Here is a 12,797-nt window from a genome sequence, read left to right on the forward strand (position 1 = left end):
ATACTATCCAGATACTTCAGGGTTAACATCGGATGGGTGTGGATACCACACGAATGACCATTAATGAAAAGGTAATTAGCCAATTTAGGTCAAACGAAAAGTGCTCAGAGCAGACAGTTTTACAGAGAGATCTTGATTGAACTGTAGTCTCCGCATTACATTTAGTCAGACTATGCCCTTTATAGTGTAATACTTTTGACCAGGGCACACAGGGCTCTAGTCAAAAGTAGTGCATTATATAGGAAATAGGGTTCCATTTGGGACTGTGTCTTTGAGGAAGAGGCCACTTAACTCCATCTGTCTCTTCTCAGATTTATAACATCCCATTCTCACTCTATCCGTCTGAAAGATGGTGTTTGTAGGAATTGTTTAAAAAAATATTGAGGGCTCCCGAGTGGCGCAGCGGTCTAAGGCACTTCATCTCAGTGCTAGAGGCGTCACTACAGACCCTGGTTTGATCCCGGGCTGTATCACAACCGGCCGTGATCGGGAGACCCATCGGGAGATGCACAATTGGCCCAGTGTCGTCCGGGTTAGGGGAGGGTTTGGCCGTCATTGTAAAATAAGAATGACCTTCTTCGAGGTGTGTTTGTGTGAAGAGAATGGACGCTCTGATAGACTCCACTGATGGCTAAACAGACCCGTATAGAATACAGCTGACTCAGGAAGGGGTCCACCATGAATGTGTCTATAACTGACTTGCCTAGTTAAATAAAGGTTAAATAAAAAAATAAATAGGACAGAGGAACTGATGACACATTTCAGCAGTTTGCCACAGTACATGCTCAGGGACACCAGACAGAGTCATATCACAACTGACAAGCTGCATATTTATTACCCAACTCCTTCCCTGACGTTCCCTCATGCGTCATAACTCATTCACACTCGCAAAGAAAATGCTCCTCGATCCCATTCTCATGATTACTGTCCAAAGTATGAGCAAGCAAAGGGTTTTTTCGGGGGAAAACCCTCTTAAAAAGGCGATTGGGTGTTAATGGGGTTTGCATTACTTTCAGATAATTGACACTTACTTGGAACAAGCTAGAGGGTTTCTTAACTTTCTGGTCACAGCCGGAGACAGCTGGAGCTGGTTTCAGCACCTCAGAACAGGTTTGATAGGGATGGATTTTACGTTCACTGAAGATCAACGTTTGGCTCCTAAGCCAATATTGATATTCGCTGGCCCCTCCGTCCGTATGCTGTAAATTCTCCCTGAGCTGAGCTGCTGCTCTCAAAAGCTGAACTGAGCTCTGTTTGTTTCAGACGAGGCAATTGGCTCACCAGTTTAGGTCAGTGCAAAGAAGAGTTGGAAGGAAACTGCTGTGACGGCAAAAATGGAAAACACAATATTAGATTAGCAAATATATTACCTAAGAGATCCACAGTCCTCAGATCCACAGGCTCTGGGCAGTTTTCACATACATTCAAATATCACAGTTGCTTAACAGGTGAATGGGGCTTCTATTGACCTGTAAGTTAACGTGCCATCCAATAAAGTCTAATAAAGAGGAGACAGCTTGGAAAAACCACAAAGTCACGTAAAAAACGATGTATCAAGCATCATAAACGCGTATGTCATGTCAAAATGAGTTTAATTTATCATAAGGTGTATAACAGGTGACATGTCACATTGCTGATGCATTACTGTGTGTACATTTTATGATGAATCGCCTCATTTGACCATTTACTCCTATCACACTCATCAACATCGCAGATCCGGCCACCGATTTAAGATACAGTTAAATATAAGACTATATAAGGGCAAAATATTCCAGTCAGGGGTTTTACAATGGACTGTAGCAGCTCCACCATCTATAACTCTATCTGACACTGTTAGAGAGAATGATAGCGACTCAGATACTAACAGATGAGGAACAGAAAATACATGCATTCTTTTTGGGCAAATAAATACATTTTGAAAAGATCTGGCTTGGCTTGAAGAGATCAGACTGCAGTGCAGAACTTCAACATGCTTTCCAACTGGAGGGACTAAACAACTCTGGCTGCTCGCATAAACAAAACAAGAACAATATCAAAGTAGGGAGGGAGGGAAAGAGGAGAAAGTGGAAATTCCTTGCAGCTTGAAGGAAAGAGTGAACGACGTACACAGCTCTGAGCAATCACTGACCATTTCTCTCTCTCCCTCTCTCTCTGTACAAAACGATAAGCTGTTGTCCGCCCCAAACTTGGTTAGAAATGAATACCTCAGACCACATGCTGTGGAACAGAGGAATCTCACACACACACACAGACACAGACACAGACACAGACACAGACACACACACACACACACACACACACACACACACACACACACACACACACACACACACACACACACACACACACACACACACGCTCAGATCCACACTGCCGTTCACATGGGAATTCATTATGGGTAATTCTACATGACGTAGCTGACGGGAAAGAGGGATCAGATGGAGTTATGCATTGCACACTAACATGCTGTAGTACTGTATGGGATTCGGCTTTACATTACAGTATAGCTACACAGAACTCCCCTCCGGTGCCTGAAGCCAGGGGCGTATTCCTTACAGAAACAGTTTACTGTTTAAGAACCAAATGGAAGCAAACAGAGCAAAACGAGAGTTTATATTGGACAAATTCAGGTAGGTCCCTTCCCATTTTGTTCCGTTTGCTTCCGTTTAATAAATGTTTTGCTACAGAATCGGCGTAATGAATACGGCCCTGATTTCATTCACACTCAAAAACACTGAAACCTGTTGGAAACAGTCCTCTCTAGAAACCAAACATACTGTATGTCAATTTGCGCTAAGCCAGGTCACTCATATTTCTGTATTACTGTGTTTAGGATATACTGTATATATTTTATTGTTCACTCTTCCTAGTGAGCACTTCCAACATAAGCCAATTGCTGGACAGTTCCTCCAGCTTTATCTGAAATTGTATAAATTCAAGAAACAATTTTAGAGGTCCTAATAAAATGTGTTTGTTTAGGTTTTATAACCACCACAATCATTTCATTTCACTTTTAAATTTAAGCTATTATGTTGTTGTATGAGTCAACATATAAAATCAAGTTGAAAATATTGCTGGAGATCCAATTGTTGGATCAATATAACCATGTGTGACACAGATTGTTCGCAAAGACTACCTTTCATATCCGCAATATAAATCCTTTACAATTCTTAAAATACAAATATGTACCTAATAAAGAAATGAGCCAGACTGCATAAAGTACAGTATTTTGACACTGAATCTGCCTTTAGAAAGACAATCCTCTCTAAAAATACCACAACAACAACTCTAACCCTGCAGGCATAAATACTGTATCTGGTCCAAAACCTGGACAATATTAGTCACAACTACAAGAACACAAAGCACATGCAAATATGGAGTAGATTACCATTGTGTGTTTTAATTATAATCGAGACAGTGAGTGGTAGATCTGTAATGCAATGGAACAGAATTTTGTTATCTTGAACTTCAAGTGCAATGGAAAGTTGGGGCTTTTAAAATCTTTGACACTTGTACAGAAAGTCAGATAGAATCAACATGACTGAATAGTCATAATTGCTACTTTCAAAATAAATATTCAGTTCGAAGTATGGTTTATATTTTAGATGCAAACATTTTGAGGGTATTTGAGAGAAAAAAAAAACATATTTTTATGGAGAAAAGGTTTTGCGTGAATTTTGCACAGAAATAAGTTATCTGAATTGCTTTCTATACAGGTCCTCTTTAGCAGGGTTTGCAGACAAAATAAACAAGACAAGACTGGGTCAGTGGATATCAATGCATGCATGACAAATATACCATACACTTTCTGAAATAGGCAGAACTGCACACACAACAAAGAGGTTGGAGTGGTTAAAGTCCTTTGTGTAACAACTGAGAAGAGCATAGAGAAACACAGAGACAGACCTGCACCTGTTCTAAACTAAGCCTGCTATCTAGGTAGCAGAGGTCATGGCTGAGTTCACCTAGGCACACACCTACCTCCTTGAAGAGAGGGCTGAATCAGAGATAGGTAGAAGAGACCATGAAGGAGTGATAGAACCATTCTGTTAGCCATCTCGCTCCACAATGCACCACCCCTCTCACAATCGGCTGGTTTTATTCTCCTCAAGCTAATTACCAATAACCAGAGGTCTTCAAGTACAGAAGAAAGATTTTTTTTTTTTTTAAAGTGGAAAAAAAAGAGAAAAGATATGGGCCACTACGTAATTAGGAGAGGGCAAAGACTTTTGGTTCAATGGATCACTTCGCTTTTTTCCCTCCCCTATGTCTGGTGTTGCTGTTTTTATTCTGGTCACTCCTGCCAACAGTGCAGGCTCTGCTGCCAGAGAGAGAGAGAGAGAGAGAGAGAGAAGGGGGGAGAGAAAAGAAAGAGAGAGGGACGGAGAGAGAGAGGCAGAAGGAGACACCCCCCTCCTTCCCACCCCCCTCATCCAAAAGGAATTGCACTGTCTGCCAGACATTTGCATGGATTCAGAGAGGACTTATCTTTTAAAGTACACAGTGAGAGAGACAGAGGGAGAGAGAGACAGGGAGAGAGAGTAAGAGAGAGACTGGGAAGAGAAAGAGAGGGAGAGTAAACCAGTGAACAAATCTTGGGTAATTACCTGTTTTCCATGACTATTCCTCTTAGTAATAGAGTAGAGGGTTTTCAGCAACACAATATCTTAAGGGTTTTTTCCACAGGTTCAGTGGTGTTCCGATGACCCTAAATCCTTCCAGACAGAGGGAACAACTATCAAAGAGTTTAAAAGAAAAATAAAGTAGACTTCAATTCAGTAACAAACTTTCACCAAATATCAAGGCAGAAACATAACAGAGGCAGCAGATAGTCTGAAGAGGCTAGAAATAGCAATTCAGCCTGCCCAACGGCCCACGTGTGAAAGAGCGGTTCTAGCAGGGCAGTGAGAACACTGCCAGTGTCACTGAGAGAGAGATGGCTGTCGGAGAAATGCCTTCTAACAAACATCAGACTGTTGTTCAGCTAGGCCAGCTTGGTCAGCAGGATAAACGTTTAAACACACACATACAGTTACATCTCCAACTGCGACCCCCTATGGAGCAATGGAGCTTGAAGCAGCCCATTCCGATTCACAACCTTGACATAGTTTGACAATCTACTGTCCTGAGTTACCCTGTCAGGATAAGGACAGACCTCTGAGCTATTAATCAGCTTGAGAGGCATTCCAATGACGTTTTGACGACAGACCCTACCTATGGGGTCTCCATGGAAGCTGCTGGGTAGACATCACCTACTCCCCGTGCTGCCCCTGGATCTCAGAGAGCATTCTGCTCATGGCCAGAATTCCTCTTTTATGAGAGTTTCCAAAGTCAGCATATTGTACAGGCATTAGGAGAGAAATGATTCACTGTGCTGCCTCCCTTTCTCTTACAGGTAATACCTGCATTGCTGTAATACAATCTCAGTGTATATCCTAGCACTATTGCACACGTTTATTTTAATGAAGTGTGGCGGAGCCCTCTCCGTTCCATTCAGAACTTAATGGTAAACATTTGCTTTACAGTGCTATGGCTTTAAAGTCACCCACAATACAAAGGAAAAACGTATTTAGCGAGCCAGCTCATAAAGTAAAAGCGGAACCGAACTTCCTATTTGCTTGGACTTTCCATCCAAAACTTGGGTTGAAATATCTCACTTTTCAGTCAGCCATGACTGTCAGGTTAGAGCTCTGTGCCATCTCACTAAACCAGTGCTACTAAACCATGATGCTGTCTAGCTCAGCACTGCAGATTACCCAAATGATTACCCAATAAGAGTCCCATTTCCAGGGTTCACTGTGGGTTAACATATTCTTCCTACAAGGGGGAGAATCTAAATTCTAATCTAGAGGATAACCAGAACTCAAATCATCGGTTTCAGATCTGTTGTGTCGGTTGGAGGTTTGTGTTGGAGATAGATCACTGGCAGGTGACTCACGGGTCACTTCCTCTCCAAACACCTGTGAACAGTTTCAGTTCAGCATAGGAAGTGCAGCCCATTACTTTCCAAACATCTCACCGCTGACAAGTCTGTCATTGTCCATCCTTCATTTGTGTCCCGGGACACATATTTGGATTTTGAGGTGAGAAGGGGGGTCAAACGGGGTTTCTTTCTCTGGCAGGAGTCGGGGCCAACACTGATTATTCTTTCAGACATAAACTTGACACACAGGCTATAGCACACATACAAATAGGCCCTGTTGCCCAAGACAAACAGTACTCTTCATAGTGGCGACATACATCATTTACGTCAAGATTCCCTGATTTTGATCCCCCTCCAATCAGGCTTGCCTCAGGACTCCTACTGTTTTCTAGTTGGAAGAGGCCTTTGGTCATTCACAAACAAACGTGTTTACTACAGTTAAATATCAACCTCAGTGGATTTCCCATGCTTCCAATTGTTTTTTCAAAGATTTTTTTTGGAGTGCAGAATCATCTGGACTTTTATTGTATAGAGGTTTCACAATAGAGAACACCAGGTCAACGAGTTGGGTCACTGTGACATCTAAAGAAGTGTACAAATCCAGGGGGGTTCTTTCAGGTCAGCCAGCGGGTATAACTTGAAGAGAACCTATATCAGATAAGACATTTATTTGCTTATAAGCAAGTTCTTATCAGCGTAATAACCTTTTTTCTTTTGACGGAATGGAATTTCTGAAAGCATCAAATCAATCAAAGGGTTTATTAATAACTTTTCAAGTTCATAACTGTGCTCTCTCCTCACACAATAGCATGGTATTCTTGCACTATAATAGCTACTGAAAATTGGACAGTGCAGTTAGATTAACAAGAATTTAAGCTTTCTGCCCATATCAGATATGTCTATGTCCTGGGAAATGTACTTGTTACTTACAACCTCATGCTAATCACATTAACCTACGTTTGCTCAGTCATCCTACAGGGGGACACCGATCCTGTAGAGGGTTTTAACAGTCTGATGGCCTTGAGATAGAAGTTGTTTTTCAGTCTCTTGGTCCCAGCTTTGATGCACCTGTACTGACCTTGCCTTCTGGATGATACAGGCAGTGACCTGGGTGGTTGATGTCCTTGATGATCTTTTTGGCCTTCCTGTGATATCTGGTGCTGTAGGTGTCCTGGAGGGCGGGTAGTTTGCCCCCGGTAATGCGTTGGACAGACTTCACCACCCTCTGGAAAGCCTTGTGGTTGTGGGCAGTGCAGTGTTGGTACCAGGTGGTGATACAGCCCACGGGGATGCTTTCAATTGTGCACCTGTAGAAGTTTGTGAGGGTTTTAGGTGACAAGACAGATTTCTTTAGCCTCCTGAGGTTGAAAATGCTCTGTTGCGCCTTCTTCACCACACTGTCTGTGTGGTGGGTCCATTTCAGTTGGTCAGTGATGTGTACGCCAAGGAACTTGAAGCTTTCCACCTTCACAACTGTGGTTGATGTAGATAGGGGGTGCACCTTCTGCTGTTTCCTGAATTCCTGAAGTCCATGATCATTTCCTTTGTTTTGCTGACGTTGAGTGAGAGGTTGTTTTCCAGGCACCACACTCCCAGAGCCTTCACCTCCTCCCTGTAGGCTGTCTCGTCATCATTGGTAATCAACAAGCCTACTACTGTTGTGTCATCTGCAAACGTAATGATTGAGTTGGAGGCGTGCTTGGCCACGCAGTCATGGGTGAACAGGGAGTACAGGAGGGGGCTGAGCACGTACCCTTGTGGGGCCCCAGTGTTTAGGGTTACCGTTTATGGGGGTGATGATTTCTATCTTCACCACCTGTGGGTGGCCCGTTGGGAAGTCCAGGACCCAGTTGCACAGAGCATGATATGATCCTTGACTATTCTCTCAAAGCACTTCATGATGACATAGGTGAGTGCTAAGGGGGATAGTAATTAAGTTCAGTTACCTTTGCCTTCTTGGGTATAGGAACAATGGTGGCCATCTTAAAGGGACAGCAGACTGGGACAGGGAGAGACTGAATATGCATGTAAACACACCAGCCAGCTGGTCTGCGCATGCTCAGAGGACACGGCTAGGGATGCTGTCTGTGCCAGCAGCCTTGCGAGGGTTAACATGTTTAAATGTTTTACTCACGTTGGCCATGAAGAAGGAGAGCCCATAGTCCTTGGTAGTGGGCCGCGTCGGTGGCACTGTGTTATCTTTTGTAACTAACAGAATAATCATCTGTTTTCTTTGTTGCCTCAATGTACCCGGTCATACTGAATAAATAATTTAAAACCCTGTGTTACAGCAATCCAAACAAAAAAACACTTGTACAGTTCCCTTCTCTCATGGTTACAGTAAATCATTAGTTACCACCCAAAGCATTACCAGGACATCTGACCTCATGCTGTATCCTGAAGAACACTATTCTTCCAATGTTTAATTATTTAAGACTAATGGCCCCAGCTGAGGAGTCTGTTTGGGAGGTAAAGAATGTGTTCTGGAAAGATGGAGTGTTTTTCCCCAAAAAACTTACAGGTCTAAATCTCTATTTTAGCTGATGTCTGGTGCTCCACCTTTGGGCTCAGTTGCTTGGTGTTTTTGCCAGAAAGACTGAGGTTGTTTGTAGACAAATCCTCCTTGGGGAGGACAACTGGAGGTTAAGTAGACCTGAATCTCAAATAAATTGATGAGTGACATATTTGTCATCATACAATTTAGAATATACAGAGATATATATGTATTTTATTTGACTATGATATTTGAAAGTTAATGTAGTGTAGTTTGGCAATGACACTCGTTTTCAAGGAACAGCAGTGAATTCTCATCTTATAGCTAACAATTTCAGACCACTTTGCATCTTCACTAGCCAAAAACAATACAGAAAATGTTAACAGGTAATTAAATCTATAATTTGGCAATTAGCTTAGGCTTAATCAGCTTTATCAGCAAGCATAGCTGACTTTTTGAATTAATAAATAGTTAGTTTATTCAGAGCACTTATGGCAATGAGTGCAAACATAGTCCATTTACTTATCTTAACCAACATTTTCTCCAACATGTCACTGATATTTTTAATGATTATGAATTTAGTTATTTTGGACTTGTTAGGCAAAAGTATATGAAGTAAACAAATCAGCTGTTAAACAACTATGAAAAAGATCTGTGAAGAATCTGAAAAAGAAACCCAGATATTGTGGATTTCTGAATCACCTTCATCTTGAGATAATGTTAATTCCACCCACCGTATTAATAAATGCTCTCTACCAAACACTATGTGCAGAAGCAACAGCAGCTCCATTCGCCCAGGTTCAAAATAATAATAATTTTTTGGGGCCGCCATCTGTTTTCTTTGGCATTTATTTTCATATATACAGTATATATATATATAAATACCCCTTTTCTAGTATCCAATTGGTAGTTACAGTCTTGTCCCATCGCTGCAACTCTCATACGGACTTGAGAGAGGTGAAGTTCGAGAACCGTACATCCTCCGAAACACAACCCAGCCAAGCTGCACTGCTTCTTGACAGTCCGCTAAACCCGGAAGCCAGCCACACCAATGTGTTGGAGGGAACACCGTACACCTGGTGACCATGTCAGCGTGCATTGTGCCCAGCCCGCCACAGGAGTTGCTAGTGCGCATTGGGACAAGAACATCCCTGCCGGCAAAACCCAGACAACGCTGGGCCAATTGTGTGCCGCCCCATGGGTCTCCCGGTCGCGAACCAGCTGCGACAGAGCCTGGACTCGTACCTGGATCTCTAGTGGTACAGCTAGCACTGCAATGCAGTGCCTTAGACCACTGCTCCACTCAGGAGGCCCTCTTTAGCATTTATTGTCGGTGTATCTAAAAATATGATTGAGTAATTTCTTTATATGAACATTATAGTTTTGTGAGGGCACCCAAACCATAACCATATGAATGGTTTAAAATGCATATTCAAAGGCTTTGATCTCCCTGTTCGCTAGGGTCTGAGTTAACGTGCGGATACATGGTGATGGATTTTCCACATCGACACCCCTGCACCCCTACACCATTCCAACACCACCCTCCCAACTCAAAGGTACATGTTCTGGCATCTCAGGATGATAGGCAGACAAAGTAGGCCTCAATATACTCTGTGTTTCTGCACCGTAACACTGCACAGCAGATTGGGTGTCACAGTAGGTCAGACAGAATGTCTGTAGCCTCAGATTCCCCGAAGTTGAATGCCTCTGGAGTCTGGACAAACTCATATTTTAATGTTACAAGCTTTTTCTTATTATCTAGATGCTCCCAAAACTAAGGGAGCAATATAGAGCACTTCCATAGAGTGGAACTGAGGATAAATAGTATTGTGGCATTGTCTTTGTGCTAACACAATGAAAGTTCAATCGCTGATCTATAACAAATAAAGCTGAAACATTATACAATAAATCAAAGTTTATTTGTCATGTGCGCAGAATACAACAGGTGTAGTAGACCTTACAGTGAAATGCTTACTAACAGGCTCTAACCAACAGTGCAAAAAAGGTATTAGGTGAACAATAGGTAAGTAAAGAAATAAAACAGTACAAAGACAGTGAAAAATAACAGCGAGGCTATATACAGTAGCGAGGCTATAACAGTAGCGAGGCCACATACAGGTACCGGTTAGTCGGACTGATTGAGGTAGTATGTACATGTAGATATGGTTAAAGTGACTATACATACAGTGGGGCAAAAAGTATTTAGTCAGCCACCAATTGTGCAAGTTCTCCCACTTAAAAATATGAGAGAGGCCTGTAATTTTCACCATAGGTACACTTCAACTATGACAGACAAAATGAGAAAAAAAATCCAGAAAAATCACATTGTAGGATTTTTAATGAATTTATTTGCAAATTATGGTGAAAATAAGTATTTCGTGACCTACAAACAAGCAAGATTTCTGGCTCTCACAGACCTGTAACTTCTTCTTTAGGTGGCTCCTCTGTCCTCCACTCGTTATCTGTATTAATGGCACCTGTTTGAACTTGTTATCAGTATAAAAGACACCTTTCCACAACCTCAACCTTTCAACCTTTCCCAAACTCCACTATGGCCAGGACAAAAGACCTGTCATAGGACACCAGAAACAAAATTGTAGACCTGCACCAGGCTGGGAAGACTGAATCTGCAATAGGTAAGCAGCTTGGTTTGAAGAAATCAACTGTGGGAGCAATTATTAGGAAATGGAAGACATACAAGACCACTGATATTCTCCCTCGATCTGGGGCTCCACGCAAGATCTCACCCCGTGGGGTCAAAATGACCACAAGAACTGTGAGCAAAAACCCCAGAACCACACGGGGGAACCTAGTGAATGACCTGCAGAGAGCTGGGACCAAATTAACAAAGCCTACCATCAGTAACACACTACGCCGCCAGGGACTCAAATCCTGCAGTGCCAGACGTCCCCCTGCTTAAGCCAGTACATGTCCAGGCCCGTCTGAAGTTTGCTAGAGAGCATTTGGATGATCCAGAAGAAGATTGGGAGAATGTCATATGGTCAGATGAATCCAAAATATAACTTTTTGGTAAAAACTCAACTCGTTGTGTTTGGAGGACAAAGAATGCTGAGTTGCATCCAAATAACACCATACCTACTGTGAAGCATGGGCGTAGAAACTTCATGCTTTGGGGCTGTGTTTCTGCAAAGGGACCAGGACGACTGATCCGTTTAAAGGAAAGAATGAATGGGGCCATGTATCGTGAGATTTTGAGTGAAAACCTCCTTCCATCAGCAAGGGCATTGAAGATGAAACGTGGCTGTGTCTTTCAGCATGACAATGATCCCAAACACACCGCCCGGGCAACGTAGGAGTGGCTTCGTAAGAAGCATTTTAAGGTCCTGGAGTGGCCTAGCCAGTCTCCAGATCTCAACCCCATAGAAAATCTTTGGAGGGAGTTGAAAGTCCGTGTTGCCCAGCAACAGCAACAAAACATCACTGCTCTAGAGGAGATCTGCATGGAGGAATGGGCCAAAATACCAGCAACAGTGTGTGAAAACCTTGTGAAGACTTACAGAAAACGTTTGACCTCTGTCATTGCCAACAAAGGGTATATAACAAAGTATTGAGATAAACTTTTGTTATTGACCAAATACTTATTTTCCACCATAATTTGCAAATTAATTAATTAAAAATCCTACAATGTGATTTTATGGAGAAAAAAAAATCTAATTTTGTCTGTCATCTTTGAAGTGTACCTATGATGAAAATTACAGGCCTCTCTCACCTTTTTAAGTGGGAGAACTTGCACAATTGGTGGCTGACTAAATACTTTTTTGCCCCACTGTATATGATAAACAGAGAGTAGCAGTAGCGTAAAATAGGGGTTGGCGGGTGGCAATGCAGATAGCCCGGTTAGCCAATGTGCGGAGGCACTGGTTGGTCGGGCCAATTTTTTTATTTCACCTTTATTTAAAGGCTAGTTGAGAACAATTTCTCTAGTGCCTTGCGGTCGGAGGCCAGGCAATTACTGTACCAGGCAGTGATGCAACCAGTCAGGATGCTCTCGATGTTGCAGCTGTAGAATCTTTTGAGGATCTGCGGACCTATGCCAAATCTTTTTAGTTTTCTGAGGGGGGAATAGGCTTGTCGTGCCCTCTTCACGACTGTCTTAGTGTGTTTAGACCATTCTAGTTTGTTGTTGATGTGGACACCAAGGAACTTGATGCTCTCAACTTGCTCCACTACAGCCCCGTCGATGAGAATGGGGGCGTGCTCGGTCCTCCTTTTCCTGTAGTTCACAATCATCTCCTTAGTCTTGGTTACGTTGAGAGATAGGTTGTTATTCTGGCACCACCTGGCCAGGTCTCTGTCCTCCTCCCTGTAGACTGTCTCGTCGTTATCGGTGATCAGGCCTACCACTGTTGTGTCGTCTGC

The 12,797-nt window shown here is 42.6% G+C and overlaps 1 protein-coding gene across 43 annotated transcripts in view; it reads right to left on the minus strand.

The window, feature by feature from the left end:
* LOC112267045 (elastin) overlaps window positions 1-4,264 on the minus strand; it is an 85,685-nt gene extending 81,421 nt beyond the window's left edge. For 32 of the 43 annotated variants that reach the window (XM_042297378.1, XM_024445073.2, XM_024445089.2 and 29 more), the window contains exon 1: window positions 3,982-4,263. In XM_042297378.1, coding sequence (XP_042153312.1) covers window positions 3,982-4,057 — 76 coding nt within the window. In that variant the 5' untranslated portion in view covers window positions 4,058-4,263. Of the gene's footprint in view, window positions 1-3,981 lie in introns of all 43 variants that reach the window. The other 11 variants (XM_024445093.2, XM_024445092.2, XM_024445090.2 and 8 more) reach the window with 2 other exon arrangements.
* Between the last annotated feature and the right edge of the window lie 8,533 nt (window positions 4,265-12,797).

The sequence above is a fragment of the Oncorhynchus tshawytscha genome, linkage group LG14 (genome assembly GCF_018296145.1).
Source record: "Oncorhynchus tshawytscha isolate Ot180627B linkage group LG14, Otsh_v2.0, whole genome shotgun sequence".
Taxonomy (NCBI): Eukaryota; Metazoa; Chordata; class Actinopteri; order Salmoniformes; family Salmonidae; genus Oncorhynchus; species Oncorhynchus tshawytscha.